Here is a 23,668-nt window from a genome sequence, read left to right as displayed (position 1 = left end):
GCATAACGACTCATATTCAATCCCTGCCCGCAGACTGTCCGGCCAGAGTGGTCCATGCTCTGGTTATCTCTCACTTGGACTACTGCCATGCGCTCTCCGTGGGGCTCCCTTTGAAGGTGACCCAGAAACTGCAACTAATCCAGAATGCGGCAGCGAGACTGGGAGTGGAGACCACAAAACACCGGTCCTGAAAGACCTCCATTGGCTCCCAGTATGTTTCCAAGCACAATTCAAAGGGTTGGTGCTGACCTTGAAAGCCCTAAATGGCCCAGTATCCCTGAAGAATTGTCTCCACTCCCATGGTCCAGCCTGGACACTGGGAAACGTTGACAGCTATGGCTCCCAGGTGCCGGGCACCTTGTTCTTGCGGTTTATCGGACCCTGCCCTCCGCTGGCGCGTACCTTTCATCTCGTCCTCGTACACCTTGACCCCCTGAACCGAGCGGTCTTTGGGCAGCCTGGTGGTGCTGGACAGGACCTTGGTCTCGCCCGTCAGTTTGTCCTTCTCCACCGTGATTTCCACAGAGTACATAGCTGGGGGGCAAACAGGAGAGTGAAGCCCTGCCGCCCCGCCGAGGCTCCCGGGGCCCCGACTCCCGCTGGAAAGCAAGGCGTGCGTCGCACGAGCAAGGCGTGAGGCCGCAAAGCGGGTGCAGAGGGGGCAAGCTCCAAAGTGCAAGGGGTGCGGTTAGAAAGCGGTGCGCAGGGTCCGTCCCCCCGTAAGGAGAAAGGGAGCCTCCCGTCTACAGCGCCAAGCGCAGCCTGTGAAAAGCAGCCCTTCCCTGCTTTGTGTGGGTTAATTCCCATTGGCACCGGTGAGGCTTCACCTGTTGGACTGCACCTAGCGAGGAAGTATATATATAGTCAAGGTAAAGGGACTCCTGAACATTAGGTCCAGTCACGGCCGACTCTGGGGTTGCAGCGCTCATCTCGCTTTACTGGCCAAGGGAGCTGGCGTACAGCTTCCGGGTCATGTGGCCAGCAGGACTAAGCCGCTTCTAGCGAACCAGAGCAGCGCACGGAAACGCCGTTTACCTTCCTGCCGGAGTGGTACCTATTTATCTACTTGCACTTTGACGTGCTTTCGAACTGCTAGGTTGGCAGGAGCAGGGACCGAGCAACGGGAGCTCACCCCGTCATTGCGGGGATTCGAACCGCCGACCTTCTGATTGGCAAGTCCTAGGCTCTGTGGTTTAACCCACAGCGCCACCCGCGTCCGCTGAAGCCCCGGAAGCGAGTGTTCCGGTTTCCGAACATTTTTCGGAAGCCGAACATCCGGCGCAGCTGTCGGCGATTGTTTCCAGGGCGCCAATAAGCTGCTGAATTTTGAGCAAACTGTGTTAATTTTCATAATAAAGGACTTGGATTGAAGAAGAAGAAGAAGAAGCAGCCGCGGCTTGGTTTTTGAACACTTCAGAAGTCAAACGGAACGGATTAAGTTTGGCAGAGATTTACAGAAGATTGGAAGAAATATACAAACTATTTGAACTGTAATTGACAAATTACGCGAGTAGGACTACAAGAAGTTTTGTAAGGAGAATTATATGAAATATTTCAAAGAAGAGAAAGAAGAGAGATATTAGTTATACTATTTAAATGTAATACTGAAAGTAAGAAATGTAAATTAAGTGATAAGATTGGAAAATTTTCAGATGTGATTGAAGACTGGAAGAAATTTAAAGACTATTTGAATAAACATTGAAGACTGGAAGACTGTTTGAATAAATAATGTAACATTAAAAATTAGAAGCCACCTGAAAGTACCATATAGGCCTAGGTTTAAATTAGGAGCTAATTAAATAAATGAGATTTGGAACGTTAAGAAAAGTTAAGAAATTTGACTATAACTGGAATATTGTTTTTGGAATAATGATATTGGGAAACTGCTACATTCAGTTACAAGGAAATTCAGACGGGAGGAAGTCAAGTAATATGTTTACGAGGTTGGAAGTTTAATTAATTAATTAACTTGTACTGCTTATGTTTTTGTTGGAACACTCTTTTTTATTTTTGTTTTCTTCGCGTGTGTGCTTTTGCTTCAATTATTTTATAATATGTGTTATGTTTGTATGAAACAATAAACATTATTGTAAAAAAAAAATGAAACAGCTGGGCACAAACTTGCTCCAAAACGTGCGATGCGAGTCCAGAACGTTACTTCTGTTCTCTGCCGTGCCCGATCTTTACGGAGCAAATTGCATTTGCGCCGAACGAGGTTATATAAATGACATTTCAGCCTGCGGCATGGAAACCTATCGAGCCGAACCCCTCGCTGTGAGAGGGCTTATTTTATTTTATTTTTTTGGCGCGTGACAACTCTGCTGCAGTTAATGGGCAACAGTCCTCTTTGCGGGGGGGGGGGGGGGCTCCAGCGGCCTTTAGGATATTTCGACCTTGCGGAAGGTCTTCTCTGACCTTTGAAACCTCTGGCAATTCAGGAAGGCAAGGCTGCTTCCCAGGAAGGAGGGAGGAACCAGCCAATTTCATTTTCTACCCGTTCATTAAAACGGGTAGAAAATGAAATTGGCAGAGACATCACCTTGCCAACAAAGGTCTGTATAGTAAAAGCTATGGCTTTCCCAGTAGTGATGCATGGAAGTGAGAGCTGGACCACAAAGAAGGCTGATCGCTGAAGAATGGATGCTTTTGAATTCTGGTGCTGGAGGAGACTCCTGAGAGTCCCATGGACTGCAAGAAGATCCAACTTCTCCATTCGGAAGGAAATCAGCCCTGAGTGCTCACTGGAAGGACAGATCCTGAAGCTGAGGCTCCAATACTTTGGCCACCTCATGAGAAGAGAAGACTCCCTGGAAAAGACCCTGATGTTGGGAAAGATGGAGGGCACAAGGAGAAGGGGACGACAGAGGACGAGATGGTTGGACAGTGTTCTCGAAGCTACCAGCATGAGTTTGACCAAACTGCAGGAGGCAGTGGAAGACAGAAGGGCCTGCCGTGCTCTGGTCCAGGGGGCCACGAAGAGGCAGACACGACTAAACAACAAAAACAACCCGTTCCTTTACCCCCAATCCCACCCCCCCTGCCCATATTCAGAATGCCAGACCTCCAGGGCTGGCCTAAAGTTTCTGGGTTCGCCGGCTCCCCTCCAGGCGGCTAGTCAGGAGCTCGAGGCTCAAGGTGGGCGAGTAAATTTTCACTCCTCATCTTCATTTATATATTAAGAGGACGGCGATTGCAGCTTGCAAAATTCGCTCTGATGGAGCTGGCTGCAAATGATAGCCGATACCTCCCATATTGCATACCCTCCAACGTTTCTCCCCTGAAAATAGGGACGTCCTATTCCATCCCCTCCAACGTTTCTCCCCTGAAAATAGGGACGTCCTATTCCATCCCCTCCAACGTTTCTCCCCTGAAAATAGGGACGTCCTATTCCTTCCCCTCCAACGTTTCTCCCCTGAAAATAGGGACGTCCTCTTCCATCCCCTCCAACGTTTCTCCCCTGAAAAGAGGGACGTCCTCTTCCATCCCCTCCAACGTTTCTCCCCTGAAAATAGGGACGTCCTCTTCCATCCCCTCCAACGTTTCTCCCCTGAAAAGAGGGACGTCCTCTTCCATCCCCTCCAACGTTTCTCCCCTGAAAATAGGGACGTCCTCTTCCATCCCCTCCAAGATTTCTCCCCTGAAAATAGGGACGTCCTATTCCATCCCCTCCAACGTTTCTCCCCTAAAAAGAGGGACGTCCTATTCCATCCCCTCCAACGTTTCTCCCCTAAAAAGAGGGACGTCCTATTCCATCCCCTCCAACGTTTCTCCCCTGAAAATAGGGACGTCCTATTCCATCCCCTCTAATGTTTCTCCCCTGAAAATAGGGACGTCCTATTCCATCCCCTCCAACGTTTCTCCCATGAAAATAGGGACACCCTATTCCATCCCCTCCAACACTTCTCCAGTGAAAATGGGCTTTATCCAACCTCAGTCGTACTACTCAGAGCAGACACCCAGCATGATGTACTTCGGCTCATTCATATAAATAGGTCTACTCTAGGTACATTTAGTCACTAAATTCTAGGTGAAATCCATTCTTCAACTCTTTTATCCATTCAAAACAAACAAAACCATTAAGTTCTGCAGTCGGAATTAAAGAATGCAGATCTATTTCTCCGAAGCTGCCAATTAAACCTCGACAAGTTAGAATATCACCCAGCGCATCTCGTTTCCCGTAATGTCATTTCCTCTAACCTAGAATTTGTTAGCGCTTATCTAACTCTTCCCCGTTTTGATTCCCCGGCGAGGCTGAAATAACGCAAATTGATTTTATCTTCGGCATCCAATCGGGTTTTCTGCCGCCGGAGCGAAACGGATGCAAATCTGTTTGTTTAATTAATTCATTTTTAAGAACCCAATTATTTCCCGCAATTAGAACAAATGCAAATCTATTTATTCACAAATTTTTCCAATTAGATCCTGCGATTAGCTCTTCCCTGTTTAGTTTGTTTATTTGGAGAGAGCGAGAAGGGAAATTGTGGACCGAATCTGGGGAGACCACGTTCCATTCTCCCTTTTGCCACGCCAAACGTCGTCCCCCCAACTCCCCCCCCACAGCGACGGCAGTGAAGAAAAGCACTCTGCACGTTCTCAGAGGCACTGTGCTCACACATTCAAGCACAGAGGGAAGAGTTATGTTGCAAGTTCTGGGCCGGGCGGAATGGGAACGGGAATTTTTAAGAACTGCAAGACTAGGGCAAATGAAGAACCTTTTTGGGGGGTTCAGGTGCTTCCCCCAAATTCAGCTGAAAATGCAACAGCTGTTTAAATTGCTCCGGTTTGATTTGCTCAGCCGAAAAAGCCTGTAAAATCTGGATAACGGTCCTGATATGCACCGAGGGTGGAATAATTTCAATTGCAACTGGAGAGAGATTTGCACAGGGGAAGTTTTTAATGTTTAATGTTTTATAATGGTTTCGTGTAGGCTGGACGCTGTCCAAAGTGGGACGGGTACAAATAAAATAAAATTATATATACAGAAGGAGAGAGAGCACTAGCCTAGAAGTTGCAAGAGGGGGAAATTGACGCAGCAATTCTCGAGTGCATTATTCGGTTTTGAGTTTAAGCACGGCGTTCTGTTGTAACCCAGGGCCGGATTGAGGTTTGATGAGGCCCTCAGCTCCTGAAGGTAATGGGGCCCTTTCTATGTCCAGCTGTCCTTTGCCAACAACAAATTGTCACTGTTTTTTTGTGTTGAATATATGCTATATGGTCCTTGATGGACCGAATAGGTATCTCAAGCCATTTGCACATCTTGCCCTGCAACCAGTCCATGCAGAATGTAGGCACCCTCCATATAGAAAGGAGCAAACCAGGGATATTTGAGGGAGCAGGCGGGGCCCGTGACTTACACCAGAGGAGCCTCCACAACACAAAACACTGTTGCTGGATGTAGTTTTTATTATATTTGCTTTTTATCTTTTATTTTGGAAATGTACATCCAGTTGTTTTTTCCCCTTTAATTTTTTTGGGGGGGCCCCAAGAGAGTGGGGCCCTAAGCTAAAGCTTGCTTAGTTTATACGTAAATCCGACACTGGGATGGATAGATAGATAGATAGATAGATAGATAGATAGATGATAGAAAGATGGATAGATATAGATAGATAGATAGATAGATAGATAGATAGATGATAGATAGATAGATAGATAGATAGATGATAGAAAGATGGATAGATAGATAGATAGATATAGATAGATAGATAGATAGATAGATGATAGAAAGATGGATAGATAGATAGATAGATAGATAGATAGATAGATGGAGATAGATAGATATAGATAGATAGATAGATGATAGATAGATAGATAGATAGATGATAGATAGATGATAGATATAGATGGAGATAGATGATAGATAGATAGATAGATAGATAGATAGATAGATGATAGATAGATAGATAGATAGATAGAGATAGATAGATAGAGGTAGATAGAAGATCGATGATAGATAGAGAGATAGATAGATGATAGATAGATAGATAGATAGATAGATAGATAGATAGATATTTTGGAAATGTACATCCAGTGGTTTTTCCCCCTTTAATTTTTTTGGGGGGCCCAAGGGAGTGGGGCCCTAAGCGAGAGCTTGTTTAGCTTAAATGTAAATCCGGCACTGCTCTAACCCATCGATTAAGCCATGTGGGGTTCGCCACCCCAAAAAACAGAGGGGTTTCCCCCGATATAGTTAGGCCACCCCACCCCACTCCCGGCGAAAGCAGGCGAAAGCAGCATGCCACTACAGTCAGGCAGAGGGGCTTGCCGTCCCCCCGGCTGCCCCATTTTGGGGGGCCCAAGAGCGTAAAGGATTAGTGCGCCCATAAGAGCAAGAGGCCACGATCCGACCTACCTGCCTTCATCATCCCACCGCCTTCCACCACTTTAACAGGGCTGTTGGAGACTCTGTTTTCCACTTGGGGGGCGAGGAGGAGAAGGGTGGGGAGGGAGTTAAAATCACAGAATCACAGAGCTGTCGGAAGGGACCCCCGGAGGTCATCCAGCCCAACCCCCTGCGAGGCAGCCGGGCCGTTGGGACTCGAACCCACAACCTTGGCGTTACCAACCTAGCAACACAGCAGGACAACGCACTGCTCCCTGCTCCGAGGCGTCGCTTCTGTGCATGTGTGCAGCGTGGTTTATAATAAATAATAAAAAAAAATTATTTATACCCTGCCCTCCCTGGCCAAGACTTGGCTCAGGGCGCCTAACACCAACTACAGTGGTGCCCCGCAAGACGAATGCCTCGCAAGACGGAAAACCCGCTAGACGAAAGGGTTTTCCGTTTTGGAGGTGCTTCGCAGGACGAATTTGCTATGGGCTTGCTTCGCAAGACGAAAATGTCTTGCGAGTTCCTGCGGGGTTTTCCCCCCTCCCCCCCTTTCCCCCAAGCCCTAAGCCGCTTAACAGCTGATCTAAGCCGCTAATAGCCTTTTAGCAGCTAATCCACTAATCCCTTAAGCCTTTAATAGCCGCTAATAGCCGCTAAACCGCTAATGGGCTTGCTTCGCAAGACGAAAAAAACCGCAAGATGAAGAGACTCGCGGAACGGATTCTTTTCGTCTTGCGAGGCACCACTCTATAAAATGCAGATAAAAAAAAACAAATCAAAACCCCGCAATTGATTAAAATACACCTTAAAATGCAGCCTCGTTTTACTGGCGGCCCATAAATCAAGATCGTAAGGAGAGGGAACGTCAAATATTCACCAGGGCCAGCTATCCACGCTGGTCCGACATGGGCCAGCAAAAGGGCCGAGGGAAAAATTGTTTGCAGGATCCTATATAAGGGGTTCTATCAATAAAAAGGTTTTGCGCTTATGCGCATGCATGCGCAGCTGCGAAGAAACCCGGAAAAATACTTCTGGGTTTGCCGCGATCGCATCCCCGATACATAAGGGGAGGTACGATTGTAGCTCCTTTTCGAAATCCAGCCGGGATTTAAAAATGGGGGTAGAGGACCTCCGCCCCAGTGGCCCTCTAAGGAAGTCATGGGTTCAAGTCCTGCCCTCCGGAGCAGGAGAAAAGAAGCATGTATGTACCCTCTCCCATGGGGCAGCCCTCGAGATATTGGAAAATGGCTCTCTCCTATCTCCTCTTTCCCAGGCTAAACATCCCCAGCTCCTTCGACCGTTCCTCATCCGGCTCGGTTCCCAGACCCCTTGATCATCTTGTCCACTTTCCACCTTGTCAATATCCTTAAATTGTGGCGCCCAGAACCGGACACGGGATTCTAGCTGACCAAGCCAGAATCGAGAGGGACTCTTGATCTGGAAACTGGACTTCTGTGGATGCAGCCTGGAATAGCATTGGACTTTTGTTGCTGCTGCATCACGCCGTTGGCTCGCGTTCAGCTTGGAGGAAAATGTGGGATATAGATGCAAAGAAACAAAGAAAGAAACGAAGGCACCTACCTTTCGCCGAGCCTAGAGGAGTCTGTGGAAAAAGAAAGCAGATATTAAGAGGAGGGGGGAAAATATATATATTTATATGGAGTATATCAAAGTTTAAAAACACGGGAGCCAGACCAGAACCTTCTGCTGCATTTGAGGTGGCCTTGGTCACACAACCCTGAGGGAAAGGCCAGGCTGAGATTTTTATATATAAATAGATTTCTACCTGCCCCAGCCACTCTGGGCGGCTTCCAACACACATAGTGGCGTAGCGTGGGGGGTGCAGGGGGGCCGGCCGCACTGGGCGCAACATCGGGGGGGGGCGCTCGCACTCGCAGCTCTCTGCCCCTACCTGGCTCATTCACTCTCTCTCACTGCAGTGCTGGCTGTGCGAATCCGATCCGAGCCGCCGGGTCGCCGCCCACTGTGGAGGGGAGGGTGCCAGGCGTGCGGTGCGGTGCGGAGAGAGAGCGAGGGACTATCTGGGGGAGGGACAGTGCAGCGGGGGGACGTGCAAATTACTTGCCTTGCCCCGGGCGCTGACAACCCACGCTACGCCACTGGTAAAAACATCAAGCATTTATAGCAATAATCTAACCCGATATAAAAAGTCGCAATAGACAGCTCATATTAAATAAAGCAATATTCAATAATCCATTAGGATCCCATAGTATACGGTGAAATTAAACATCAGCAAATAATAAGGTAAGCAGTTTACACTTATCTATCTATCATCGATCTATCGATCTATCTATCTATCATCTATCTATCATCTATCTGCCTATCTAGCCACCTGCCCCAGCCACTCTGGGCAGCTTCCAACACTAATAATAATCATCATCATCATCATCTCAGGCTGAGGGGGGGGGGAGAGGACTGCTTCTTACCTTGGGTGTACGGGGTGCCTTGTCCTCCTTGCCCCCCACCCGCGACTCCTCAGCCATGTTCTCTTTGGTGGACGACGCTGAGATCCCGTTTTCCAGTTGCTCCAGCTCCTTCTCCAACCTGGAAGAGAGAAACGGCATTGGAAGGGAGTGGAGACCACATAACACCGGTCCTGAAAGACCTACATTGGTTCCCAGGATGTTTCCGAGCACAATTCAAAGTGTTGGTGCTGACCTTGAAAACCCTAAACGGCTCAGTATCCCTGAAGGAGCGTCTCCACCCCCATCGTTGAGCCCGGACACCAGGGTCCATCTCGGAGTGTCTTCTGGCGGTTCCCTCCCTGCGAGAAGCGCAGTTACAGGGAACCAGGCAGAGGGCCTTCTCGGTGGTGGCGCCCTCCCATCAGATGCCAAGGAAATAAACAACTACCTGACTTTTAGAAGACATCTGAAGTCAGCCCTGTATAGGGAAGTTTTTAATGTTTTGTTCTAATTTTAATATTCTGTTGGGAGCCACCCAGAGTGGCTAGGGAAACCCAGCCGGATGGGCGGGGTGTAAATATTATTATTATTTAATTCTATGATTCCACGGACATGCCTTTCCTCCAAACCGAAAAGCAACCTTAGCAGAGATTCGCTTCTGGCTGGGGCGACCGCCAGGTCTGTTTCATCCCCGTGCAAACTTTGAAAAGACTCAACAAAGGGATTGTCTCGCCCGGGAGACCCGGAAGCAGGAGGCGAAGAACAGCTACCGGCTGTCTCTCTCTCTCTCTTTTTGAACAGTTTTTATTCTTAAAATAATTCAGCGTTAATACACACATATTGCGAATATACAAGCGTACAAACATACATTTTATAAAATCCTTAAAAATATTCAAACATACCTACATTCAGTCCCACAGATAATTCCTTTTCCCATCACCCCCCCTCACCCCACCTTTGTGTTAGACTTCCAATCTACTCAATTGCAATTTCTTTCCACTTCTATTACTTTCTTTCGCACACCTTTAACCTAATTTCGTGCTTCTTTTTCTGTTACGCATTGTTATCCATCTTATTTAGTATTCCAGTATTTAAAACGGAACTTGTTTGTTCTAATAGGAGTTCAGATTTTTCAATATGGTTTTGCAAGTATCCTTTAAACACCTTCCAGTCCCTCTCTGTCTTTGCTTTTGAGATCCTTCCAATTTCTCCCATTGTTTTGGATATATTGTAGTACTCCAATAATTTGGCAAGCCACTCTATTTTTGTCGGTATAATACCGCTTTTCCAATTTTTCGCAATCAATAGCCTTGCGGCTACTGTTGCGTACAAATATAATGTCATAGAATCATAGAATCATAGAGCTGGAAGAGACCACAAGGGCCATCGAGTCCAACCCCCTGCCAAGCAGGAAACACCATCAGAGCACTCCTGACATATGGTTGTCAAGCCTCTGCTTAAAGACCTCCAAAGAAGGAGACTCCACCACACTCCTTGGCAGCAAATCCCACTGTCAAACAGCTCTTACTGTCAGGAAGTTCTTCCTAATGTTTAGGTGGAATCTTCCTTCTTGTAGTTTGGATCCATTGCTCCGTGTCCGCTTCTCTGGAGCAGCAGAAAACAACCTTCCTCCCTCCTCTAGGTGACATCCTTTTATATATTTGAACATGGCTATCATATCACCCCTTAACCTCCTCTTCTCCAGGCTAAACATGCCCAGGTCCCTTAGCCGTCTTCTTCCGTTAGACTTCCTGGTACTATTCCCAATAGGAAACCTTCTGGTGTTTTCCTAAATGAATATATAACGAAATGAAAAAAAATGTTTGGATATTCATTTAGCTACCGGCTGTCTCTTAGTCGGAAAGCGGAGATGGCTTTGTGTATCTACTGCCTGCCAGGATCCCTTTAGAGCGGGAGAACGGAAGAGAGGAGCTCTGGAGGGAGAGGGGAGAATGCTCATCCCTGGAAGAAGATGGTTTTCTCGGTTTGCATAACGCTCTCTAAACCTCTCCCTTTCCTTTGGCCTCATGAAATGCGGACCGCGGTTCAGCCCTTGCCAAAGCAAGAGGTGCAGCCTGGAACGGAGACACAGAAGCCTTGCCAGTGACGCTCTGTTCTCATGGACCGGCAATTTCCCCCAGAGGAGTCTGCCGTACGAAACACATCAATGCAGCGGCCGGCATATAATAATAATAATCATAATAATTTTTTATTTATACCCCGCCCTTCCCGGTTCAAAAACCGGGCTCAGGGCGGCTAACAACAAATTTAGGTAAAGGTAAAGGTACCCCTGCCCGTACGGGCCAGTCTTGACAGACTCTAGGGTTGTGCGCCCGTCTCACTCAAAGAGGCCGGGGGCCAGCGCTGTCCGGAGACACTTCCGGGTCACGTGGCCAGCGTGACATCGCTGCTCTGGCGAGCCAGAGCCGCACACGGAAACGCCGTTTACCTTCCCGCCGGTAAGCGGTCCCTATTTATCTACTTGCACCCGGGAGTGCTTTTGAACTGCTAGGTTGGCAGGCGCTGGGACCGAACAGCGGGAGCGCACCCCGCTGCGGGGATTCGAACCGCCGACCTGACGATCGGCAAGTCCTAGGCGCTGAGGCTTTAACACACAGCGCCACCCGCGTCCCTAGGAAACAACAAATTTAAAACACTTAATTGTAAAAGCAGCATAAGATACGGTATAAAAACATGAATAACAATAACATTCGAAAATCAGTTTAGGGGAAATAAGTATTAGGTAATCGCCAGGGCTAGCTGGCTGGATTGGTCCTACTTGGGCCAGCGAGGAGACCAGGGGAGAATTAGCTGTGGGGTCTCAGAGCGGGTGAGGGAAGGGAAGGGAAATAAAAGATCAGGCTGAATTCAAGTTAAAGGCCAGGCGGAATAGCTCTGTCTTACAGGCCCTGCGGAAGGAGGTTAAATCCTGCAGGGCCCTGGTCTCATGAGACAGAGCATTCCACCAGGTTGGAGCCATCACTGAGAAGGCCCTGGCCCTGGCGGAGGATAATCTGACTTCCTTATGGTCCGGGACCTCTAAACTATGGTTCTTCATGGACCTTAAGGTCCTCTGCGGGGTAGATGTCTTCTAAAAGTTTGGTAGTTATTATTCTCTTTGACAACTGGTGGGAGGGCGTTCCACAGGACGGGCGCCACCACCGAGAAGGCCCTCTGCCTGGTTCCCTGTAACTTGGCTTCTCACAGCAAAGGAACCACCAGAAGGCCCTTGGAGCTGGACCTCAGTGTCCAAGCAGAACGATGGAGGTGGAGACGCTCCTTCAGGTATACTGGACCAAGGCTGTTTAGGGCTTTCAAGGTCAGCACCAACACTTTGAATTGTGTTCGGAAACGTACTGGGAGCCAATGTAGGTCTTTCAGGACCGGTGTTATGTGGTCTCGGCGGCCGCTCCCAGTCCCCAGTCTAGCTGCCGCATTCTGGATTAGTTGTAGTTTCTGGGTCACCTTCAAAGGTAGCACCACGGAGAGCGCATTGCAGTAGTCCAAGCAGGAGATAACCAGAGCATGCACCACTCTGGCGAGACAGTCTGTGGACAGGGAGGGTCTCATCCTGCGTACCAGATGGAGCTGCCCTGGACACAGAATTGACCTGCACCTCCATGGACAGCTGTGAGTCCAGAATGACTCCCAGGCTGCGCACCTGGTCCTCTGGGGGCACAGTGACCCCATTCAGGACCAGGGAGTCCCCCACACCCTCCTGCCCCCCCAAAACAGTCCTTCTGTCTTATCAGGATTCAACCTCAATCTGTTAACCGCCATCCATCCTCCATCCGCTGAAGATTTTAGCTGGGTCTCCGCTTGGCCACGCCCGCAGCCGACAACACACCTGAGCCCTTACCTCTGGATGCTGTCTTCAAGCTCCTTGGCCTTCGAGTCGTCCTCTTGCATCTGCTTTTTCAAGGCGTCACCTTCCTCGGCCGTCGACGAAGGGGCTCCTTCCAGCAGCCATCTTTCCCGCAGGGTCTTTGACTGGGAGGCAACGCAGAAGCAAAGGGAGGAATCGTAGAGCCGTACAACTTGGAAGGGGCCCCAAGGGGCCGTCTGGGGTTATTGTTGTTAAATTTATTTAAACCATTATTTAGCATAACTTCGGTTGCCCAATGTCTCTGTATGACCTTAAGCAAGTTCTGGCAAACAGTGAGCGGTGTGATAGGAATGTTATGGTATTAGATATATGGTAATGTTCATAACTGCACATACATAGATCAACACAGGAAGACCAACCTGGAACCATTTTGATTCTTAAACTGACCAAATCCTTTCTCTGCAAGGTTAAACTGGTAAAGCCTCCCCATTGTCTCTTTCCTCACAAATCCTATCTCAAGGATATGTCTGTTTGAATAAGGTGTGAGCCTGTGACCTGGCCCAGGAAATAAGTATTTTAACACTACAAAAGAATGGCCAGGCACCCCAGGCAATCCAATCAAGTAACTTGCCAGACAGGAGATAAACTGTGACAAGGAGAAAAACAACATTTAAATTTCTGATGTCGGTGTGATGTATCTGAGGGGTGGTCTTAGGTTACACCCCTTCTGTGATGTATGCATAATGTTTCTGGGGGTGGTCTTGATCTACAGGGTGGGAATTTCAAAAGTCTTTATAAGCCCTTGCACAGCAATTCTGGGGGCCCTCTTCCTCTCCTGCGGGTGAGGGGAGTACCCTGTTGCAACAGATCAATAAAGATCAGGCTTACTAGCTGCTTTGCTTCTCAATATTCTCTGGTTGGCCTCTGTTATTTTCTCCTACCAATAGGGAACCTGTGTAAGGACTCTATATGGGCTCTTGGATACCCCATAAGGGAAAAGGGCATATTTTTATTTACAACACAGGCCAGCAGCTCTCCCTACCTTTAAGTGTTGCAACTGACGCCGGTCGTCTTCCAGCTGCCGCCTCTTGTTTTCTATCTCTGCTTGGCGCTTCCTCTTCTCCTGAAATCGCAGGCGGAAAGGAGGGTAGGAGGAACGGGGGGGGGGAGAAAAAGTGAGTGACAGCCTCCCCAAAAGTTAAAACAGACTCCTGGGGGGGGGGCCCTGAGGTCTTTCCAAAGTTCCCACCTTGTTTCTCCCTTGGCCATTGATACGGAAGGGGGGGGGCATGTCTTCTTCACCTCCTTCTTCGCTACAATATATCCATTTATTTCCAATTGTCAATGACAAAAGGGACTAAAATCTATAAAATTCATAGAAAATCAACGTGCCAATTTGCTCAATTTCTCTAGGACTCCATGACACCTCCCCTGTCCTCCATAATCCCTCAAGCAAGGTGTCAAGACCCTAATCCTGTCAAATCACTCTGCCAAGCCTTTCCTCCGGGCAATGCCAGGTGGCAGACTATGCATACATGGACCATTGTCTTCTCATCACCTGGACTCAGGATGTGCTTATCTGCGCATATCTCCAGCTCTGCATATTCCCCCCTCCCCCCTCCATATGTTAATCCTGTGTAACCCAACCTCTTCTTAATGTATTCATGATGTAACTGGGATGTATTTTGCACTGTATTCTGGGACATGGAGGGAAGTTTCAAAAGTTCATGTCACCCCTTTCTCGCGGTTCAATCTCGCCTTGACACTGTTGCGCAATAAACATGGATCTTCTGCAGTTTGCTCCTGTCTCCGGCTGAGCCCATTTTCCTCCGCAGGGACCCGCGGACTTAGTCCTCGCACCCAGATTTTACCGTAACACCATGAGTTAGGGAGGGTCGTTACTTTTTCCTTTTTTTTTAATTTTTAAAAAAGCTTTTATTTGTGAATATTTCAAACTTCAACGGGATTTGCCCCTGCAATACAAAGCAGTTTTGGGGTATGTTATTTCCCCTGACGTACATGTGCTGTGCAATTTTTTTTGGCAAACATCGGTCGGTTGCAGAACTGCATCGCAAAATCCATTCGCGGCCGCATTTCGGTTCTCTCTCTCTCTCTCTAAACGACTAAACAACAACAACATTCCACCTATATATTTCGGTTCTCGTTTCGCTCCGGGAAACGCAAATTCGACGGGTTTGCCTTTGAAGGCGAACCGGATCTGCGTTTCGCTTCTGCCAGAGACGTGGAACCTTTTCCAGCCCAAGAGTGAGGGAGCAGAGAGCTCAAAGAAGACACAGAAAAGTGATTTTCTCTGAAAAGGGACCTCATTGGGCTCCTGCGGGCCTTCAGCCAGGCCAACCTCGAACAAGAATCTGTTGTTGTTTGCAACCGGGAGAGAAATTCCATCCCTCTTGGGGCTGCTCCCTGCTTGATTTCCCTCTCGAAACGAGGGCAAGAATGTGTCACAAACAAGGGATGCTTTTGTTGTCCTCCTCTCGGACAGCTCCCCGTCGCCCTAGTTAAATCAAAATCCCGCTGGGAAAACAGAAATTGGGGGACAGCCCCATTCATCATCATCATCATAATAATAATTTATCATTTATGACCCGCCCATCTGGCTGAGTTTTCCCAGCCGCTCCGGGCGGCTCCCAATCGATTATTAAAAACAATACAGCATTAAAGATTAAAAGCTTCCCTAAACAGGGCTGCCTTCAGATGTCTTCTAAAAGTCAGGTAGTTGTTTATTTCCTTGGCATCTGATGGGAGGGCGCCACCACCGAGAAGGCCCTTTGCCTGGTTCCCTGTAACCTTGCTTCTCGCAGGGAAGGAACCACCAGAAGACCGTCAGCGCTGGACCTCAGTGTCCGGGTAGAATGATGGGGGTGGAGACGCTCCTTCAGGGTTACTGGGCCATTTAGGGCTTTCAAAGTCAGCACCAACACTTTGAGTTGTGCTTGGAAATGTCCTGGGAGCCAATGTAGGTCTTTCAGGACTGGTGTTATGTGGTCTCGGCGGCCGCCCCCAGTTTCCAGTCTAGCTGCCGCATTCTGGATTATTTGTAGTTTCCGGGTCACCTTCAAAGGTAGCCCCACGTAGAGCGCATGGCAGTAGTCCAAGCGGGAGATAACCAGAGCATGCACCACTCTGGAGAGTCAGTCTGCGGGAACCCCCTCCCGCCAGATGTCAAGTGAATAAATAATTTGTTTAAGCAACTCCTGTTTTAGGAGTGTTGGCATGAAAAAAAAGAAGACTCGAAAGAGGCGTCTAATTTGCCCACTTTCCCTAATCTACGTATTTTTGTACACATTACTGCAGGGCTGGAGAAACTCCTTTGCAAAATTCGTAGAAGCGTGAATATCACAGCTTGGCTCCGTTCCAGTTTGCAGGAGAAATTTCCAGGAGAAATTCATTAAATGCAAATGGAATTGCACTCCCCCAAATTTGCACTTCCAAAAGGGACCCCCCCCCTGCCGATATTTCAACACCCAAAGAGGGTCTCTGTGGAGGAGAGCGCTTTTTCCACTGGCGTGCAAAAATGCAAAAAAACACACCCTCTATTGCATTTCCGGAGGTGGCCGGGACAAGGGATGTTAAAACCCTGGAAATGTCTTCATTCCGGCCCCACATGGAAAAACCAGACAATATTCCTTTGGTGGCCAAGCCTGCCGCAAGCTCTTCCAAACGCATCGCCTGTCTGCCAAGTGATGATCCATTACTCTCCTTTTCAGAACAGCCTCCCTCCCTCCGAACTTTTTGCAGAGTATTGCCGGAATTTATGTATAGGTTTATGGGGGGGTTGCCCCTCCAGCAGATATCACGCACGTGCAGCCCACTGCCAAAACCAGCACAATCGCTTTTGTGACTTTTGTGACTTGTCCCCACAAAACACTTCATCGCAGTTTCTTCCTATCTATTCAAAGGGCCTTTGCTGCACGATACCAAATGTAAGAATTCACTGATAAATGTATCTGTGTACTGGCTCAGTGGGAAAACTTCAGAAATTCATATAGACCTGTGAGCTCAGCTCCTCAGCATCCCCTCTGCCTGAGTGATAATCCCTGGCCTTCTGGTACCTGAGTGCTGGACAGGTAGCCATTCCAGAAATAACAAGCCCAGATGAAGACAAAAGGGTGGGATGAACTACGCTGGGAAACAGGGAAATGTAAATATCTCTTTTGTTCCACTTGATGGGTGTTTGGTGGAGGGCAAGGGGAACCATGGGGCAGGGTCCAGGATGCTCAGATTCCGGCCACCAGACCTCCCCTTTCATGATGCATTAGTGATGTAGTTTGGGGGGTGTAAGATGGGGATGAGCAACTAATAAAAGTTTGGGTTCTCTTTTGTTCGGGGCTTCCATCTTGTTCCACCTGGTGGCAGGTGGGAGTCCTGTCTTCAATCAAGACCAAGCCTACTGGCTGCTGTTTTGCTCTGGGATTCCTGGCTGGTGTCCTTGTTTTTTGTCCAAGGGAGCCCTCAGATTTCTCCATTAACAGAGGCTCACGTTCATTCCCAGGACGGAGAAGGAGCTGGCCAGAGTCCCTTTACTCCTGACTGTTTCTCTTCTCTCTCTGCCCTTCGTTTCCCTCCAAAACAATACTCTCCTTTCTTGTAAAGGGCCTGTATCTAGCGGACAGCATCGGAGGGGAAACAGGCGTCCGAAAGGGGACTTCAAGGTACGGGCAGCCAGCCAGGGCCAAAGCGGCGATGGGTGTACATTCGTTTGGCTGATTCCAGGTTAGATTAACCAACAAGGTGCCCTGGGTGAAAGGGACGTAGCAGCTTAGTTGCAGAGCACACCTCTGCACGCCTCAGCTTGCCCACCTAGGGCGAATCAGGACCATAATAATTTTATTATTTCTTCCCCGCCCATCCGGCTGGGTCAGCCTAGCCAGTCCGGGTGGTTTCCCACACATATATAAACATAATAAAACACCAAACTTCCCCAAAGAGGGCTGCCTTCAGATGCCTTCTAAAAGTCAGGTAGTTGTTTAATAATAATATTATAATAGTTTATTATTTATACCCCGTCCATCTGACTGGGTCTCCCCAGCCACTCTAGGCAGCTTCCAATAAAATATCAAAAACAATACAGCGTCAGACATAAAAAACTTCTCCAAACAGGGCTGCCTTCAGGTGTCTTTTAAAAGTAAAATAGTTGTTTATTTCCTTGACATCTGATGGGGGGGGTGTTCCTCAGGGAGGGGGCCACCACCGAGAAGGCCCTCTGCCTGGTTCCCTGTAACTTTGCTTCTTGCAGGGAGGGAACCGCCAGAAGGCCCTCGGGAGATGGACCCCGGTGTCCGGGGTGGAGATGCTCCTTCAGGTCTACTGGGCCATTTAGGGGATTCAAGGTCAGCACCAACACTTTGAATTGTGCCTGGAAAGGTCCTGGGAGCCAATGTAGGTCTTTCAGGACCAGTGTTATATGGTCTCCACTCCCAGTCCCCAGTCTGGCTGCCGCATTCTGGAGTAGTTGCAGTTTCCGGGTCACCTTCAAAGGCAGCCCCACGGAGAGCCCATGGCAGTAGTCCAAGCGGGAGATAACCAGAGCATTCACCACTCTGGCCAGACAGTCTGCGGGCAGGGAGGGTCTCATCCTGCGTCCCAGAGGGAGCTGCCCTGGGCACAGAATTGACCTGCGCCTCCATGGACAGCTGTGAGTCCAAAATGACTCCCAGGCTGCGCACCTGGTCCTTCGGGGGCACAGTGACCCCATTCAGGACCAGGGAGTCCCCCATACCCTCCTGTCCCCCCAAAACAGTCCTTCTGTCTTGTCAGGATCCAACCTCAATCCATTAGCCGCCACCCATCCACACCAACTAACTTCCCATCTCCTGCCGGTCCTGGAGAATTATGAGAGGGATGAGAGTGATGCCGACATCTTCATCCCCATCATCCTGTATGAGTCTCTCCTGTCCATGTTCGACGGCTTCAAGGAGCAAGAGGGGCAGGGTTACATCACTCAGGACCCTTCAGACACGCTGGTTTTAAACCCGCCATGAGGACTAGGATCTTGTAGCTCAGCCACTGGACGTCTGCTTTGGCAGGCGGAAACTCTCAGTTCCTGGCCTCACCGGGAAAGTTTGGGACAGGACCCTGAGTTTGAAACTTGGGCGAGCTGCCGCTCAGACAACCCTGAAGTAGACAGGACCCCCCCTTCCCACAAACACATGTTAAAAAGCTGTAAGACGCAGCCTCGGCCTCCCCATGTCTCTAAATGCGCTCGTGTGGACTTCAGGGTGTCCTGCGGCGATTGGACAGCCTCCCATCACATGCCCAGCAGGGTGCAAAACTCCATCATCCTGAGCTGTTGATAACAGATCATTACAGGACAATTGCGGTGTGTGTGTGTGTGTGCTTTCCCTTCCTAGCCTTAAAGTCGACATAAATGCTCTTTGTTGTGAGGTCTGTACAGGATGGGTAATTTGGAGAGGCCAGGAACATGGCGTACTGCGAACGGCGGAGGGGGAACAGCCTTCAGCCACGGGCGCCCAGTGCCAAAAGGCGGGGGGGTGGGGACATGAATCGCGAGCGGTGATTTGTTTTCCGGGAAACCGGGGCCAGTCGAGATGCTTGGCTTTCGGCTCCCTGCATTGCATACCTTCCAGTGTTTCTCCGATGAAAACTGGGGCGTCATTACGGGGGGGAGAGAGAAAGGGTCAGGAGGCAAAAGACCCCAATGATGCCCCTTTTCCAGTAGATTCCAGACCCTCTGAGTGTCCCTATTTCCCAGGGACAGTCCAGATTTACAGAAGCCCTCCCGGTTTCAGATCTGATCCCAGAATGTCCTATTTTCAGAGGAGAAACATTGGAGGGGATGGAATAGGATGTCCCTATTTTCAGGGGAGAAACGTTGGAGGGGATGGAATAGGACGTCCCTCTTTTCAGGGGAGAAACATTGGAGGGGATGGAATAGGACGTCCCTCTTTTCAGGGGAGAAACGTTGGAGGGGATGGAATAGGACGTCCCTCTTTTCAGGGGAGAAACGTTGGAGGGGATGGAATAGGACGTCCCTCTTTTCAGGGGAGAAATGTTGGAGGGGATGGAATAGGATGTCCCTATTTTCAGGGGAGAAACGTTGGAGGGGATGGAATAGGACGTCCCTATTTTCAGGGGAGAAATGCTGGAGAGTATGGCCCCCCAATAAAATTTGGGGGGGAAATGAAACGAGAAGCAGTTTGTTGCACTCTCCCAAAAGAGGAGGAAGAAGATTTGGGCAGGTGGCCAGCGCTCGCTGTAGGTTTTGGAGGCCCCCGGGGCTTGAAGGCCGTCTCCAAGGGGTCGCTTCTCTCAGGGGGGGCCTACCTCCCCATTGCAGGAGATTTGGCGGCCCCCGTGGCGAGGTGTGTGCCAGGGGAACAGCCCTGCTAAGCCCTGGCGCCGGCCCCTGCCAGCCTCCCGATCTCAGCTGCCCAAGAATGCAGTGTTCTTGAAAGGGTACCCGATGGGCACGTTTGTTGGGGGTCCAAAGACCTCCGTTTGCCCGGCTCTGTCCGAATTGGCGGTGCCAAACGGCGGCCTCCCCTAATTTGGCTGCCCCCTCCAACCCACATCCTCGCGGCTCGGGGAGGAAGCGGGTTACCGGGGGGACCCCTGCTGTGCAGCCCTGGCATCCGGCTGATGTTGTAGCTTCGCCGGCTTCTAAAGGCGGAGAAGAAAAGGGCCTATGTCAGGGAGCAGAAAAAAGGATGCCATTGTCTCAGAGAGAGGAGCGTTCACGCTGAGGGGAGAGCTCCACATTTGTAGCTTTCTCTCTCAAGGTTACAACCCGGCAAAACCGGCTGGGAGATAGCGAGCTTTCTTGCTTTCACCCTCCTCCCTCCCCAGGAAGGAACTGAGCTCATCGGTCAGATAACTGGCATTTTCGCCCCAGGGACAAATCCGAGAAACGGGGGCACCGTCGTGGGGGCGGCCCACTGGACAACACCAGGTTCGTTGTCCATTTCTCCCCCCCCCCCGCCTTTAGCAGACCCTCCAACGTTTCTCCCCTGGAAATAGGGACGTCCTCTTCCATCTCCTCCATCGTTTCTCCCCTGAAAAGAGGGACGTCCTATTCCATCCCCTCCAACGTTTCTCCCTTGAAAATAGGGACGTCCTATTCCATCCCCTCCAACGTTTCTCCCCTGAAAAGAGGGACGTCCTATTCCATCCCCTCCAACGTTTCTCCCCTGAAAATAGGGACGTCCTATTCCATCCCCTCCAACGTTTCTCCCCTGAAAATAGGGACGTCCTATTCCATCCCCTCCAACGTTTCTCCTCTGAAAAGAGGGGCACCCTAAGGAAAAGCGGGATGTTTTGGGATCAAATCAGAAACCGGGCCGGCTTCTGTAAATCTGAGACTGGAAAATAGGGGCACTTGGAGGGTCTGCAGCCTTGAAATGACTGCCTGGCTGTTCTCAAGAGTCTGGTGCTTCACCTACGTGCCAAAATAAATGTGAAAAGGAGTCGATTCTCACACCCTCGCCCTTCCGGATGGCAGCAGACCAGGAGAGGGTGTTCCCGGTCGCAGGTCCTAACCTGCAAACTCCCCACAGGGGGGGTCAGTTTGGGGTGAATGGCGTAGACACACCCCTTTGACACAGACCCAGGTTATGTTTAGCGATTGTGTTCTGTCCTGCAAGTTTCCAAACAGTTCTGAATATCTTTTCAATGGCCGCAACCTGCCCGGGGACATCCAGGTAAAGCACAGGTAATAATTTAAAAGAATAATAATAGGGATGGGGACAACAGCACCAAATGAATCTCGACACAAGCATGAGATCTGTTTTGGCATGTCCTAGACAGCATCTTAAAAAGCAGAGACATCACCTTGCCAACAAAGGTCCGTATAGTTCAAGCTCTGGTTTTCCCAGTAGTGATGTATGGAAGTGAGAGCTGGACCATCAAGAAGGCTGATCGCCGAAGAATTGACGCTTTTGAATTCTGGTGCTGGAGGAGACTCTGGAGAGTCCCATGGACTGCAAGAAGATCCAACCTCTCCATTCTGAAGGAAATCAGCCCTGAGTGCTCACTGGAAGGACAGATCCTGAAGCTGAGGCTCCCTGTAACCTCGCTTCTCGCAGTAAGGGAACCACCAGAAGGCCCTTGGGAGATGGACCCAGGTGTCCGGGGTGGAGATGCTCATTCAGGTCTACTGGGCCGTTTAAGGCTTTCAAGGTCAGCTGGAGCTCAGTATCTGACTTTTAGAAGACATCTGAAGGCAGCCCTGTTTAGGGAAGCTTTTTAATGTTTGATGTTTTACCGCGTTTTTAATATTCTGTTGGGAGCCACCCAGAGTGGCTGGGGAAACCCAGCCAGATGGGCAGGGAATAAATAAGAACTTATGGCGATGATGATCCTTTATTAGGATGCAAAATCAAGGACTTACCGCTATGGCCTGCAGTCTCTCCTGCTGAATTGTACTCGTGTCGATGATCCTGGAGAGAAAGACAAGAGGAAGACTTAAGAAGACGCAGGAACTCAGACTTCAAGGGACACATAAAGCTAAAGGTAAAGGGTCCCCTGACCATTAGGTCCAGTCGTGGCCGACTCTGGGGTTGCGGCGCTCATCTCACTTTATTGGCCGAAGGAGCCGGCGTACAGCTTCCGGGTCATGTGGCCAGCAGGACTAAGCCGCTTCTGGAGAACCAGAGCAGCGCATGGAAACGCCGTTTACCTTCCCGCTGGAAGGTAACTTGCACTTTGACATGCTTTCGAACTGCTAGGTTGGCAGGAGCAGGGACCGAGCAACAGGAGCTCACCCTGTCATTGCAGGGATTCAAACCACCGACCTTCTGATCGGCAAGCCCTAGGCTCTGTGGTTTAACCCACAGCGCCACAAGGAACACATAGATGCCCTATAAACATCGAAATCAGCCACCTTGAACCAACGCCCGCCTCTCCGCCTCGCTGGGTTGTTGTAGAGAGAGAAAACGAGCAAGAGAAGGGATCGTGTCCAACACAGACAAAGGGAATGAAGTAAAACCCAGCTGTTGGCAATAACCCAGCTGGAAATGTATATCCAGTTTTCCCCCCCCTTTAAATTTTTTTGGGGCCCCCAAGAGAGTGGGGCCCTAAGCTAGAGCTTGTTGAGCTTATACATAAATCCAACACTGGGATAGATAGATAGATAGATAGATAGATAGATAGATAGATAGATAGATAGATAGACAGACAGATAGATGATAGATAGACAGAAAGAAAGATAGATAGATAGATATAGATAGATAGATAGATAGATAGATAGATAGATAGATAGATAGATAGATAGATATAGATGATAGGTAGATAGATAGATTATATTTTGGAAATATACACATCCAGGTGTCCCCCCCTTTAATTTTTTTGGGGGGCCCCAAGAGAGTGTGGCCCTAAGCTATAGCTTCTTTAGCTTATACGTAAATCCGGCACTGGCTATTGCCACAATCCAGCAGACTCTCATGTTTCTATTACTGAAATAAATATTTTTTCTTTTCTCCACCACACAAAGCCCCACCATCCCGGGGGGGGGGGGGCAAGGAAGACTCGGGGAGGGGTTTTATTTCTGTTGTGGGGGCTCAGATACAATGAACCGGACACAGCAGGCGGACATCAAACGACCTCTTCCTTCCCGCATCTGACCCCCCCTTCCCTCCCTCGTCCCTATTCTCCACATTTTTGTAGCTAAAAGCAGAGACTTCCTCCTCCATCTGTTGTTCGCCGCTTCCTACATTGTCCTGCGTTCGAGTGGCAGCGAAAGCCTTCTGTGCCAACCGGTCGAAAAATAACCTTCTCCAGCGCCCTTAAAATGAAGGCGGGAAAAACTTTTCCCAGTTCAAGAGACACAGTCTTTTTAGCCGAAAAAGCACACACACACACCCCTGGGAGGCAGCCGCTTACATCATTAGTAAGATGTTAATTAACCGGGTAGGGAGATTGCTAGAGACAAAAGGGGATTATATTTTTGCACACACACAACACACACACCAGACAGAAAAAGTTTGCTGAGCCCTGCCCTTGATCATCTCAGTCCTTCCAGCTTCTCAACATCCACCTTAAATTGTGCTGCCCAGAACTGGACACAGTATTCCTGGTGTGGCCTGACCAAGGCAGAATAGACAGCATCTCAAA

The 23,668-nt window shown here is 49.3% G+C and overlaps 2 protein-coding genes across 3 annotated transcripts in view; both read right to left on the bottom strand.

The window, feature by feature from the left end:
• The window catches only part of PALM (paralemmin), a 45,861-nt gene that overhangs the window by 5,470 nt on the left and 16,723 nt on the right, over positions 1-23,668 (bottom strand). Inside the window, exons 2-8 of one of the 2 annotated variants that reach the window (XM_083421795.1) lie at positions 21,948-21,996; positions 13,623-13,703; positions 12,614-12,744; positions 8,776-8,893; positions 7,910-7,931; positions 6,350-6,412; positions 403-534 (exon numbers count right to left, since the gene is read on the bottom strand). In XM_083421795.1, coding sequence (XP_083277921.1) covers positions 403-534; positions 6,350-6,412; positions 7,910-7,931; positions 8,776-8,893; positions 12,614-12,744; positions 13,623-13,703; positions 21,948-21,996 — 596 coding nt within the window. The remainder of the gene's footprint in view (positions 1-402; positions 535-6,349; positions 6,413-7,909; positions 7,932-8,775; positions 8,894-12,613; positions 12,745-13,622; positions 13,704-21,947; positions 21,997-23,668) is intronic. The other variant, XM_083421796.1, reaches the window with a different exon arrangement.
• ANKRD24 (ankyrin repeat domain 24) overlaps positions 2,989-23,668 on the bottom strand; it is a 121,183-nt gene continuing 100,503 nt past the window's right edge. Inside the window, exon 23 of the mRNA XM_083421418.1 lies at positions 2,989-3,074. The gene's annotated coding sequence lies outside the window, so the exon portion shown is untranslated. The remainder of the gene's footprint in view (positions 3,075-23,668) is intronic.

This window comes from Podarcis tiliguerta (assembly GCF_965153285.1).
Source record: "Podarcis tiliguerta genome assembly, chromosome: 18".
NCBI classification, from domain to species: domain Eukaryota; kingdom Metazoa; phylum Chordata; class Lepidosauria; order Squamata; family Lacertidae; genus Podarcis; species Podarcis tiliguerta.
Note: the sequence above shows the minus strand (reverse complement) of the source record. Positions and strands in the feature narration are given on the sequence as shown.